A 13,694-nucleotide genomic window follows, 5' to 3' on the forward strand; every position below is an offset into this window, starting at 1 on the left:
TGATCCACAAATAGAAGAGAGGACTCCATTTACATTTGTAGTATGCTGAGTACTCAACATGGCAAAGGCGGGAGGGAAGTCCTGCATAGTATGGACTTCAAATTGCTTGTCGTTTAGGTCACCCGAAGTCCAGAATCAGTCAGGCTGGGTATAACACAATTACCCTCGGTATGCTGGTCATGTTACTGATTACAGAATATCACTGTTGGGGTAGGAAGGGAAGTAGAGTACCACTGGACCTGTCCTAATGCCAGTGTAGGGAGGGAGCGAAAGAAAGACAGGCTCATCAGGTAAATGCCATATTATAGGGATTTGCCAAGTTTTCTTTAAATAGGTTATTTGGAGCAATGGGAAAACAGTACATATAAAATAAGAATACTCCCTTAAAAAAAAAAAAAGTTGACAAACCAACATAACATACAAAGAAAAAGGCCCTTACTTTGCTTTCCACAGTAACCAGAAGTTCTGTTATGGTGTTGGGGGACATCACCAGCAGTGTATGATTGTCAGTTTCATTGAGCAGGGGACTCCTGAAAGAAAATTTTAAAGTGAATATTCTAAGTGCCCAAAATGACCAACAAGAGTATCATTTTGATGTTAATGGAGATTTCTTACTGTTGTTTTTAGATTATATTTGACTGCCATACTTCCTTCAGAAGAAGGGCAGTACCTTTCTTGCAACTGTTGGAGGTCAAATGAAAAAATAAAATGCCTCCTTCTTTCAGTTAGACCACAAAAGAGAACCTTCTTTCAAAAATCAGATTCATCCTGGTATGAAGGAGCTTGGTACTTTTTTGCTGCCACCATAGGAAACATTCTTTCCATTCATAGTTCATACATTTCCAGTGCAATTTCTTTGTCCATGTTCCGACACTTAAAATCCATGTTTTTCAGCCACAAGAAGTGGCAGATAGGTAGCTACTGTTTTTCAGTTATGAGTTTTGAATTCAAAATTCACTTCAGTGTTCTTTATAGTTTGGTTTCAAAAACTTAATTTCTTTCTCTCCAGGAATATGGTATTTCCAAGGTTGAGAAACTAGAGATTGCCAAAGGCTACTGCACTCCTCTAGTTAGGAAAATTCGTTCTGACCTTCAGAGGACTCAGGATGATGACACTGTAAACAAGCTTCACCCTCTGTAAGTTCAGAATTTTTTATTACATGTATGCTGCAAATTGTCTTCAGTACTTAAATGTTCCGGCAACCGTGATAGATAACCACGTGCTTATAAGCTTAAGCTATCAGTAAAGCTATGCTTACTTCAAACGATTTATAGTAAGATTGTAGTAACAGTTTTCTAATATGGGTATATTTTAATGTCTTAAATAATTGACTACGTCTTTTTTCCACTATACTTTTGATTTTAGATACTCCAGGGGTGTTATGTCTCCTGAACGTCATGTTCGTACTCGGTTATATTTCACAAGTGAGAGTCATGTCCACTCTTTATTATCAACTCTTCGTTATGGTGCCTTATGTGATGTAAGTTGATCATTTTCCTGTTAGAGCAAAAGCCATGGCTGGTATTTTCTGAAGAACCTATGGGACCAAATCCCACAAACCTTAAATAGAAGTTGAGTGCCTAACTCCCTTAGGCTACCTTGAAAATCACAACCTATTTTATTAAACATATTGATTTCTAATATGTTTAGTGTTATGCACCCAAGTCATATTGCCAGTCTTTGCCATATAGATTTTTTTGTTAGCAGAAAACAAGATGGAAAACATTTAGCGTTACCTTGGTTTTTTGATGGAAGTTAGTAAATATTAGTGTATTTGCTAACATTTGAGCTCTAAATTCCTCCTGCTCAGAAAAGACTAGACCTCTTCCATACATATATTCAGATCAGGCAGTAATGCAAAATACCTTGTAAGAATTTTTTGCTTTCTTGTAAGTAGGTTAAAATTCTTCTTTGGGAAGCTGAGCAGTACTGTCCATCTTCAAAATTGTTTACAATTGGTCCTTAACACTAACTTGGTGGTGTCTAATATACAACACATGAATATATTTCACTTAGCTTAAACAGCCTTCACTTGGTAACTGCCTACTCAGAAATCAAGCAGAACACTTTCCAAAGTTCTGTTCCTGGAACTTAAGAAGAACAAATTCTCCTCCCAGGTTATTGGTAAGATAGGCAGGAAAATTAATTTTTCACACTTAGTGTCAAATTCTCACATCTGCACCACAAATCATAAAACTAATGTACACTTTTTTTTTTTTAAGAGTAACATGGTGTTTGTCATATCTGACAACAGCATCTTATTTATGCAGCATCATAGCAGCGTTTGGAATTTTACAAGCAGTTAAATATTTTTTCTTGCGGACACAAATCCTGAAGAGCATAAAACCTAACTCAAAAGGATCTGGTACCAAGAGAATGATTGCTGAGTAAGAGTTGGATCCTGCACTAATATGAGTCTGGGTGATAAGAATAGTGCTCATGTGGTGATAGAGGTAGAGAAAAGAGATTAGGAGGAAACACAAATTCTTCTTTGAGAAGATGCAGCCATATATTCTACATAGGTGTGTGCGCGCCCAGTGCACCGGAGCAGTATAATTTTGCCTAACAGTACCTGTAGATGGGCAGTACTCATGCCTCGTAGCTATAGCCCTGGCTATATGAGGTGGCGCCGCCCTGACCCCCCCTCAGTCCTTTCCTACCACCCAAGGCTGGAGTTGGAGCTCTGTGTGGCTCCTAACCTTATAACCTCTCTATTTTGTAGAGAATTTTTCTAGTTGCATATAGTTAACTAGTTCCCTTAATTAGCTTTAGTTTAAATATTTCATTGATGATGCCCTCACCATAGTTTAAACATTGTCATGTTGAGGAATGATCCCCATACACGGTGCTTGCTGTGCTGAGGCAAAGCCCATGTCAAGGAGTGGTGTTCAATTTGCAAATTGTCATGAAACAGACTCAGGTGGCGAGAGATCTTTGTCTAAAGCAGCACTTGCTTGAACAGGTCACGTGGCCTGCTTCAGCACCAAGGCCTACATTGGATCGGATGACACCCTTGGGTTCTGAGAGTGCTGCTACTTCGCGTTCTGGAGCTGGCACCTCTCCGAAGAGACAGAGGAGTCACTCCTCCTCAACTGCGCTGAGAAAAAGATCACATAAGACCATCAAGGTCGCTCCAAGTTGTGTGGGAACTCATCTGTCTCTTTCAGAAGGAGTGCAGACTGGTATGATGTGAATGCTAGCGCGTGGGATGGAGGAGGTCCCGTCAACCACTTTCTAGTACTGCACAAGGAAGTGACACACCCCATACTGTCGACCCCAGTTCGGACATGGGGTGTTTGTTGAGTCCGGTACCAATGAGGGCGATGCCAGCACTGGCTGTTTCTGCATCAGCAACGTATCAGGCAACCACGGATCTCCTCTTCCTTTTTGTCCCAATCTTGCCTTTGGTCCAAGACTTCGCCATGGCTGTGTCATTTATAGCCTCGTTGGCTAGGTGAGCTGCTGAATCTGTGGGTCTGTCGGCACTGCACCCTGATGTTTCTCTTCCACAGTCAGTGGAAGCAGGGCCAATGCCAGGCTCAGCACAAGGGACCTCCTCAGCACTGGGAATGTCTTCAGCACCCCTGCTGTTGGTTCAGTTGATGTTACTGTGGCTCCACTCACCGCCCTCCACTTTGCCACCATCAGTCACATTCGCGCTGCTGCCAACTTCGAGGTTAACACCACTTCCAGCACCGGAAACAACAGAGGTGTACTGGGGGGAGGGATAGCTCAGTGGTTTGAGCATTGGCCTGCTAAACCCAGGGTTGTGAGTTCAATCCTTGAGGGGGCCACTTGGGGATCTGGGGCAAAATCAGTACTTGGTCCTGCTAGTGAAGGCAGGGGGCTGGACTCGATGACCTTTCAAGGTCCCTTCCAGTTCTAGGAGATGGGATATCTCCATTAATTTCTAAATTTCTTACTCAGTGCCAGTGATAGCATTTCCACTGTTGGCACCAGTTCCCTCTTCATTCTGGTGTATGGACGAGTCCGGCCAGTTGCTCACACTTTCAGACTGGCTCTACCTTTCTCCACTGAAGCCTGGGATTCCTCAACTTCCAGGTCAGGATCATTCTCCTCCCATTTTCCATCGCCTGATCTGCACTGGGGGCCGTTCATAGAGCACTGTGGGTACCAAGATTGGTGCTCATCTTGTGGGCGGGACTATGGGTTCTTTACTTCAAGTGCGCCTGTGCCTTTGATCAGAGATTTTTGGTAGTGGTGCCCATTTATTCCTTTTGCCCTGCACCGAGATTACATGGGGCTGTGCAGGCAAACAGCCCTCCATTCCTTCTCAACCAACTGCCTTTGGCCTGAGACAGATTCTGCAACTTTTGCCTCTTCTCTGTTCAGCATTTGGATAGATAGTTAATAGTTACTTACCTTTTAGTGTTTCCTTTTCTCTCTCCCTCTCCCTCCCCCTCCCTTAAATTTTATTTTTAAATCTTTTTATTCTTAGTTTAGAACTTTCTCTTCTTGCGGGTTATTGGGGGATTTTTTGGTCATTTTTCCTTGGGAATGCTGAGTTCCCTGGGATTCAAGAGGGGCGTCTCCTGCCATGAGTCTATTCTAATCAGTGATGGCCACCCCCAGTGCCTCTGTTGTTTGGGTGATACCCATATGCCTAGTAAGTGCAAGAGCTGCACATCCTTCAAAAGTAGATCCTGATAAAAATAGGGAGATCAAGTTTCAACTTCTAACGATGGAGCAAGCCTTACATTCAGCTTCAGATCCAAGGGTTAGAGGACTCCCCTGTACATAGATCTCCCAGTACCAATAGTGCCCCTTCCATGCCAAGACCTCAGTCAACAAAGACAACTAGAAAGGTAGGCGGTATTGCAGCATCAAATACTTCTACAGTACCAAAGTCCTCATCTGCCGCTAAACAGAAGGAGGTAGGGAGTAAATCTTCAAGAGAATCTCAGTCACCGAAGCACAGGGAGCTACAGAGACCTCCGCTTCCAAAGGGAGTTCCATGCAGGTTTAGAGTGATGCTGGTACGAAAAGCAACGAAGAAAACTCAGTCTAAGACAGACTTAGTATCGAGTTTGGGTACCTGGATCCTGGCTGGCAGAGACATAGGTGAAAAGAGTTAAGCCTGTCCCAGACCAAAACTCAGTATCAATATCAAGGAAGTCAACTGTACCAAAGACTGCCAAGCTTCATATGGTACCAAGGGAATTGAAACCGACACAGTCCCAGGCCAATCTCTCAGTGCCAATTACATTGGTACAGAAACCATACACTACAGGCTCTCTCACAGGCCAGTGTTTACTGTCAGTAACGCAAGAGTTCAGGACATGATAGTCTCTTCAGAGCCAGAGTCTCCCCTATTAATGAGTGCTGGGGTTTGTCAGCATCAAGACCCATTCGGTCACCACCCCCTCTATCACATAGGGAACCATGCTCGCCCTTGTCGTCTTTGCAAGCTGAACAACTTCCCACCATACTCCAGAGTATGTGGAATAGGATGCTTCAGATTCTCAGCTCTCTGTGCAGTCTTCCACTATCTGTTCTAGAACACATCACTATCCCTCCTGCCCTGATGTTTTACAAGTGCATAGACCTCTAATGACACCCTCCTGGCAGAAATACAGATGCCTCCACCTATGCCTTTTGTCCCCCCTCAGTGGCCTTTCTGGGATCGGTGGATGTTCTATCACCAGAAATTTTTGATGAGGTCTTCACCCCACCAGAGGGAACAGAGAAGGAGCCATTCTCCTTAACCCTCTTTACTACCACCCATGCAAGAGGAAGAGACGTTTGAGGAACAAGGGCAGATAGGGAGGTGACACCTCTTATGAATGTTTCCTCTTCATCACCGGAGGAAGTTGTCATGCCTCCACCACCTTCTGTGGAAGATGACTTCAGACCATTTCAGGAATTGATGACACGAGTTGCTGAGATATTTCAGATTCCCTTAGAGCAGTGGTTCTCAACCAAGCAGGTTTCAGAGGGTCTGCCAATCAGGGTTGGCACTAGACTTGCTAGGGCCCAGGGCAGAAAGCCAAAGCTGGAGCCCTGCCATGGTGGGTCTGAAGCCTGAGCAGCTTAGCTTCATGGAGCCCCCTGTAGCATGGAGCCATGAGCAGTTGCCCTGGTTACTACCCCCTAACTCTGGCCCTGGCTTTTATAGTTAGAAAAACAGTTGTTCCACATGTGGGCTGTGAAGTTTTTAAGCATATTGGGTGGGCCTCAGAAAGAAAAAGATTGAGAACCCCTACCTTAGCGGAGTTTCAGGAGTCCACCATAAGCTCCTAGATATCTTACACACCTTGTCATCAATGAGAATTGCTATTCAAGTGCATGAGGCTCTTAGGGAGCCTATTAAGACTGTTTGGCAAACCCCAGCTACAACACTGCCTACCTACAACAGAATTGATAAAAACTATTATGTTCCTGATGGAGAATCAGAGTTTCTATTCTCTCACCCAGCTCTGAACTCCCTAGTAGTAGATGCCGTTAATGAACGAGGTAGGCAACATAGCTCAAGTCCACCCCATACAGTAAGGACCATAAGAGGTTCGAACTTTCTGGCTGAAAATCCCATCAGCTATAACTACATTTTCTCAGCCATCCATGTCCTCCAAGTGACAATTTTGATGATTTGGTCAAGAGTCTGAACCATCCCCAGTCAAAGGGGGACTTTACAGCTGAAACATCCTACCCCCTCCCTCCTTTCGGATGCCACCTCTCCCATTTTCAGGATGCATGCGAGCATATAACATCGGACAAATGGGTTTTGGAATCCATAGCTTTGGGTTACGCTATCCATTTCAAGGCTATCCCTCCTATCCCTCCCTGTCCCGCTTTTAGGGATCCTTCTCATGGTCAAGTACTAGAACAAGAAGTGACCTCACTTCTAAATTCAGGATGGTGACCCTGGCAGCAATAATTTGGTCATTAGAATTAGGAGATTTGTAGGTCAAGAATCGTGAACCAGACACGCGTTTTCATGATGCTATTTACATATTACACAGGAGGTTTCTTCATTGCCAAATCAACAATGAACAGTATCAACACAAGGTGCTTCCTTTTGGACTATCTTTAGCATGAAGGGTGTTCTCAAAGATGCTGGCAGTAGTTGTTCCCCACCTTTGTCATTTGGGCATAATCATTTTCCTGTATTTAAATGATTGGCTGAAAAAAACAGATCCTATTGGGAAGTGCTGGAGATAGCAGAGATCACATGTTCTCTGTTTTATAGCCTGGGCCTTCAAATCAATTTCAAAAAGTCCATTTTGACTCCACTACAGTGTCTAGATTTTATAGGGGCTTCCTTGGATGCGTTAACAGGCAGAGCATACCTAGCAACTAGCAGATTTCTCGCACTAGCGAATCTCATCTCAAGAATTCAGGACAGCCCTCAAGTTACAATTAGAGATTGCCTTCAACTGCTGTGACGCATATCCACATATTTCTGTGTAGTGCAGCATGCCAGGTTACGTCTCCAAGGTTTACAGGGATGTGCAAATCCAGCAAATACAATCTAGGCAGGTTACTGACTGTTCTCCAATAAGTTCTACATTCACTTAACTGGTGGAAGAACCTGAACAAGACCTGAGAGCAGTGAAAAATGCTTGCCTATGCTTTCTACCTCTAAATCAGTTTGAAGTCAGTAAAGATAATAACAGACAACATGAGTGTATTATATTGAGAGCCTGTTGAGAGTCTTTGGGTTAAGTTTAGAGGTGAGAGCAAAAAGGGTGATGTCATGGTGGGCGTCTGCTGTATATCCAGGAGGATGAGGTAGACGAGGCTTTCTTCAGACAACTAACAGAAGTTTCCAGATCACAGGCCCTGGTTCTCATGGGGGACTTCAATCACTGGTAGAGCAATACAGCAGTGCACAGACAATTCAGTGTTTTTGAGTTTTTGGAGAGTGTTGGGGACAACTTCGTGGTGCAAATGCTGGAGGAACCGAGGGGCCGTGCTCCTTTTGACCTGCTGCTCACAAACAGGGAAGAATTGGTTGGGGAAGTAGAAGTGGGTGGCAACCTGAGCAACAGTGACCATGAGATGGTTGAGTTCAGGATCCTAACAAAAGGAAGGAAGGAGAGCAGCAGAATACAGACCCTGGTCTTCAGAAAAGCAGACTTTGACTCCCTCAGGGAGCTGATGGGCAGGATCCCCTGGGAGGCTGATATGAGGGGGAAAGGAGTTCAGGAGAGCTGGCTGTATTTTAAAGAAGCCTTATTGAGGGTGCAGGAACAAACCATCCCAATGTGCAGAAAGAATAGCAAATATAGCAGGCGACCAGCTTGGCTTAACAGTGAAATCTTCTGTGAGCTTAAACTCAGAAAGGAAACTTACAAGAAGTGGAAACTTGGACAGATGACTAGGGAGGACTATAAAAAATATTGCTTGAGCATGTAGGGTGTAATCAGGAAGGCCAAAGCACAATTGGAGTTGCAGCTAGCAAGGGATGTGAAGGGTAACAAGAAGGGTTTCTACAGGTATGTTAGCAACAAGGAGGTCAGGAGAGTGTGGGACCCTTACTGAATGGGAGAGGCAACTTAGTGACAGATGATGTGGAAAAAGCTGAAGTACTCAGTGCTTTTTTTGCTTCGGTCTTCACAGACAAGGTCAGCTCCCAGACTGCTGCACTGGGCAGCACAGTGTGGGGAGGAGGTGAAAGCAGCCCTCACTGGTGAAAGAACAGGTTAAGGACTATTTAGAAAAGCTGGATATGCACAAGTCCATGGATTCGGATCTAATATGTCCAAGGGTTCTGAGGGAGTTGGCTGATGTGATTGCAGAGCCATTGGCCATTATCTTTGAAAACTTGTGGCGATCAGGGAATGTCCCGGACAATTGGAAAAAGGCAAATATAGTATCGATCTTTTAAAAAGGGAAGAAGGAGAATCCAGGGAACTACAGACCGGTCAGCCTCACCTCAGTCCCTAGAAAAATCATGGAGAAGGTTCTCAAGGAATCCATTTTGAAGCACTTGGAGGAGATGAAGGTGATCAAGAACAATCAACATGGATTCATCAAGGGCAAGTCATGCCTGACCAACCTGATTGCCTTCTATGATGAGATATCCACAGAGCCAGTTATGGGGAAAGCGTGGACGTGATATATCTTGACTGCAGCAAAGCTTTTGATACGGTCTCCCAGAGTATTCTTGTCAGCAAGTTAAAGTATGGATTGGATGAATGGACTATAAGGTGGATAGAAAGCTGGCTAGGTCGTCAGGCTCAACAGGTAGTGATCAACGGCTCGATGTCTAGTGGCAGCCGGTATCAAGTGGAGTGTCCCAAGGGGGTCGGTCCTGGGGCCAGTTTTGTTCAACATCTTCATTAGTGACCTGGATGATGGGATAGGGTCCAGAGTGACCTAGACAAATTGAAGAATTGGGCCAAAAGAAATCTGATGAGGTTCAACAAGGCCAAGTGCAGAATCCTGCACTTAGGATGGAAGAATCCCATGCACTGCTACAGGCCGGGGACTGACTAGCTAAGCGGCAGTTCTGCAGAAAAGGACCTGGCAGTGGATGAGAAGCTGGGTATGAGTCAACAGTGTGCCCTTGTTGCCAAGAAGGCTAACGACATACTGGGTGCATTAGTAGGAGCATTGCCAGCAGATCGAGGGAAGTGATTATTCCCCTCTATTCGGCTCTGGTGAGGCCACATATGGAGTATTATGTTCAGTTTTGGGCCCCCCACTACAGAAAGGATGTGGACAAATTGGAGAGAGTCCAGTGGAAGGCAATGAAAATGATTAGGGGGCTGGGGCAAATAACTTATGAGGAGAGGCTGAAGGAACTGGGTTTATTTAGTCTGCAGAAGAGACGAGTGAAGGAGGATTTGATAGCAGCCTTCAACTACCTGAAGGGGGGTTCTAAAGAGGATGGAATTAGGTTGTTTAGAGTGGTGGCAGATGACAGAACAAAGAGCAATGGTCTCAAGTTGCATTGGGGAGGTCTAGGTTGGATATTAGGAAACACTATTTCACTAGGAGCATGGTGAAGCACTTGAATGGGTTACATAGGGAGGTGGTGGAATCTCCATCCATAGAGGTTTTTAAGGCCCGGCTTGACAAAGCCCTGGCTGGGATGATTTAGTTGGGGTTGGTCCTGCTTTGAACAGGGGGGTGGATTAGATGACCTCATGAGGTCTCTTCCAATTCTAATCTTCTGTGATTCTATATCAACTGTCAGGGAGGAGCACGTTCCCCATCTCTATGTACTGAAGCAATAAAACTCTGGAATTGGTGCATAACCAACCACATAGTCATCTCGGCTTCTTACTACCTAGGTATTCAAAACACCATGGCAGACCATCTCCGCAGACATTTCTTTCTAAATTATGAATGGGAACTGAACTGCAGAGTCCTCTTCACATGATATTCTCAGGTTGGTGATTCTCGTAGGTCAGTGGTGGGCAACCTGCAGCCCGCAGGCGGCCCATCAGGGTAATCTGATTGCAGGCCGTTAGACATTTTGCTGACATAGACCATCCGCAGGCCCGGCCCCCCACAGCTCCCACTGGGACAGTCAACATCAGCAAAATCTCTAGCGGCCCGCAATCAGATTACCCTGGGGGGCCGGCCGCAGGTTGCCCACCACTGTCAGAGGTTGATCTGTTTGCCACAGCTGCCAACACAAAACGCATCACGTATTGCTCCAGACGGGGGTCTCAAACCTCTATCTCTAGGAGACCCATTTCTCAACTTTTTTCTGTAAATATCCACCAACACTGTTATTGAAGGTTCTCAACAAGATCAAACAAAACTGGGCCAATGTCATACTAATTGCACCAATGTGGCCAAGAAAAGTCTGATATCCCTATTGCATCAGACTCGCCTTTCACCCTACATGGAAGCTTCCAATCAGTCCTTTACCTGCTGAGTCAAGATGCAGGTCAAACACTTCACTCCAGTTTACAGATTTTTGGTGCCAAGCATAGTTCCTCAATGGTTCTCTGGGATAGAGAGAGATTGTTCCTCGGAGGTACAAGTTTTATTAAATAGTAGAAAACCATCTACAAGAAATACTTACCTCCAGAAATGGAAATGATATAATCTTTGGTGTAACGGTCATCAGATTTCGCCAACTTGTTCTCCTTTTCCTATAGTATTGAATTATCTGTTGGAGCTGAAGATGTCTTTTTATAAATTCTGTTAAGGTTCACTTAACAGCAGTAACAGACTTTCACAAATCTGGGGGAGAGGGGGCTGGGTTCTCTCTTCACTCACCTCTACAGCAAGATTCCTGCAAGGTTTGTCAAATATCTCCCCACAAATCAGAGACTCCTCTCCTAGCTGGGACCAGAACCTGTCCTTAGTGGCTTTATGAACCATCTGTTTGAACCACTAGCTGGGTGTTCGTTATTAGAATATCTTTGAAAACAACCTTTCTGGTAGCGATCACTTTTGCCTGAAGGGTAGGAGAATTGGTTTATAGTATTTTTCCAAAGAGGAAGTGTTATGGGCCTATCAAAGATTCTTATCTCAAGTGTCCTTGAAATTCCCCATTAATCAGAACATTCATCTTCTGGCTTTCTTCCCAAAACCACTTCGGATTAGTGAAGAAGCCATATTCCATACTCTAGATGTGAGACGGGCATTAGCCTTCTACCTAGACAGGAGGAAACCATTTAGAAAATCTCCTAGACTATTTCTATCCATTGCGGAGAGAAACAAGATCGGTAATTTTAAAACAGTTGTTGTCTATGTGAATCTCAGGTTGTATTAAGACTTGTTTTGGCAGAGCTCATGTCCAACCCCCTTCAAGAGTAACAGCACATTTTACAAGAGCATTATCTACATTCTTCCTTAAGGATGTACCAGTTGTAGACATCTGTAGAGCAGCAACTTAGTCCTCTGTTAATACCTTTTCTAATCATTACACCCTGGGTACCTGTGGCAAGATCAAATGCAGCTGTGGGTAATGCAGTTCTCTCTTCTGTATTGGACTGTGCTTCAAACCTTCCACCTCTTTAAGGGGATACTGCTTAGAAGTCACCTGAAGTGGAGCACCCACAGAGCCGCTATTCAAAGAAAGAAAAGGTGCTCCGTGACGTGCCCTCCTTCCCCTTTGCTTCAGAGTTGCCTTAAGGGATTCTCTGGTGGAGAAGGACCTGAGGGTGGTTTGCCTGCACAGCTCCATAAAGCCTTGGTGTGGGGCATGAGGATGTGTGGGGTGCATGCATGCCAAATGGGCACTGCTGTAAAAATCCTCTGATCAAAGGTGCAGGGCACAGGTGCACTTGAAATGTAACATCCACAGAGACACACTCAAAGAACTCCAGTTACTGTGCAAAGTGAAAAGAATGAGGAGTACTTGTGGCACCTTAGAGACCAACAAATTCACTTGGGCACAAGGTTTCATGGGCTAAAACCCACTTCATCAGATGCATGCAGTGGAGAATACAGTAGGAAGATATATATCTATATAGATATATCGATATATCACACAGACAATATGAAAAAATGGGGGTTGCAATACCAACTCTAAGGAGACTAATCAATTAAGGTGGGCTATTATCAGCAGGAGAAAAAAAAAACTTTTGTAGTGATAATCAGGATAGCCCATTTCAAACAGTTGACAAGAAGGTGTGAGTAACAGTGCGGGGAAAATTAGCATGGGGAAATAGTTTTTAGTTTGTTTAATGACCCATCCACTCCCAGTGTTTATTCAAGCCTAATTTAATGGTGTCCAGTTTGCAAATTAATTCCAGTTCTGCGGTTTCTCGTTGGAGTCTGTTTTTGAGAATAAATATAAAGTGAGCACTGTCCACTTTGTATTCTGTATTGTAATTGAAATCAATATATATGAAAATGAAGAAAACATCCAAAATATTTAAATAAATAGTATTCTATTATTGTTTAACAGCGCAATTAATCACAATTAATTTTTTTAATCATGCGATTAATTGCAATTATTTTTTTTAATTGCTTGACAGCCCTACTTATTAGGAGTTTACTATGAGCATAGTAATTGCTTTATTGATCATTCTTTGATTCAGTATTTTTATTTTTTACAATGAAGGGCATTCTTGTTGAGGGGTTCATTCTGTGGCTTGCGGCAAATTCTCTAGTCATTTCTACAGCGCTAAAATTTCAGCAAATGCAAGGTTCTGTGGCCTGAACTTGAGAGGCTAGTCTTTGGTTTGTTTTTCTAGAATGTTTGTTTAATTTTCATTAATTTAGAGGAGCTGTGGGCATTTTGGGTTAATGTAAAATTTATTTTTAAAATATGTCTTAAATATTCATAATTTAAGATCGCATTTTTCTCTTAAATCACTTCAATTTTCTTTTCAAAGGTTTTTTAATTTAAAATGTGTTACAAAATGTTTCCATTTCTTTAAGGAATTAAAAGATGAACAGTGGAAACGAGCTATGGACTATCTCAATATTGTCAGTGAACTCAATTACATGACCCAGATTGTTATCATGCTCTACGAGGATCCAAACAAGGTAAGTAAATAAAATTGATAAATATCTAGAAATATGATTAGTTCAAACCATGTTTTAAAGAGTAGATATTCACTGTCTTTAGGAACTTTCTTCAGAGGAACGTTTTCATGTGGAGCTTCACTTTAGTCCGGGAGCTAAAGGCTGTGAAGAGGATAAAAACTTACCAGCTGGTTTTGGATATAGACCTGCCTCCCGAGAGGTAATACTTCTGGCATACTTTAGAACAAAAGTTCAAGGATTCTCTGTTTGTGAATATGTTCCAATAACTTTT

At 43.4% G+C, this 13,694-nt stretch overlaps 1 protein-coding gene across 18 annotated transcripts in view; it reads left to right on the forward strand.

The window, feature by feature from the left end:
- Positions 1-13,694, forward strand: part of PPIP5K2 (diphosphoinositol pentakisphosphate kinase 2) — a 90,128-nt gene that overhangs the window by 55,844 nt on the left and 20,590 nt on the right. For all 18 annotated transcript variants that reach the window (XR_004646167.1, XR_004646168.1, XR_004646169.1 and 15 more), the window contains 4 exons: positions 1,010-1,137; positions 1,367-1,481; positions 13,316-13,423; positions 13,506-13,622. Coding sequence is in view for 15 of the 18 variants with exons in the window: in XM_034773947.1 (XP_034629838.1) it covers positions 1,010-1,137; positions 1,367-1,481; positions 13,316-13,423; positions 13,506-13,622 (468 nt within the window). In the remaining 3 variants the exon portion in view is untranslated. The remainder of the gene's footprint in view (positions 1-1,009; positions 1,138-1,366; positions 1,482-13,315; positions 13,424-13,505; positions 13,623-13,694) is intronic.

The sequence above is a fragment of the Trachemys scripta genome, chromosome 6, assembly GCF_013100865.1.
Source record: "Trachemys scripta elegans isolate TJP31775 chromosome 6, CAS_Tse_1.0, whole genome shotgun sequence".
Classification (NCBI taxonomy): domain Eukaryota; kingdom Metazoa; phylum Chordata; order Testudines; family Emydidae; genus Trachemys; species Trachemys scripta.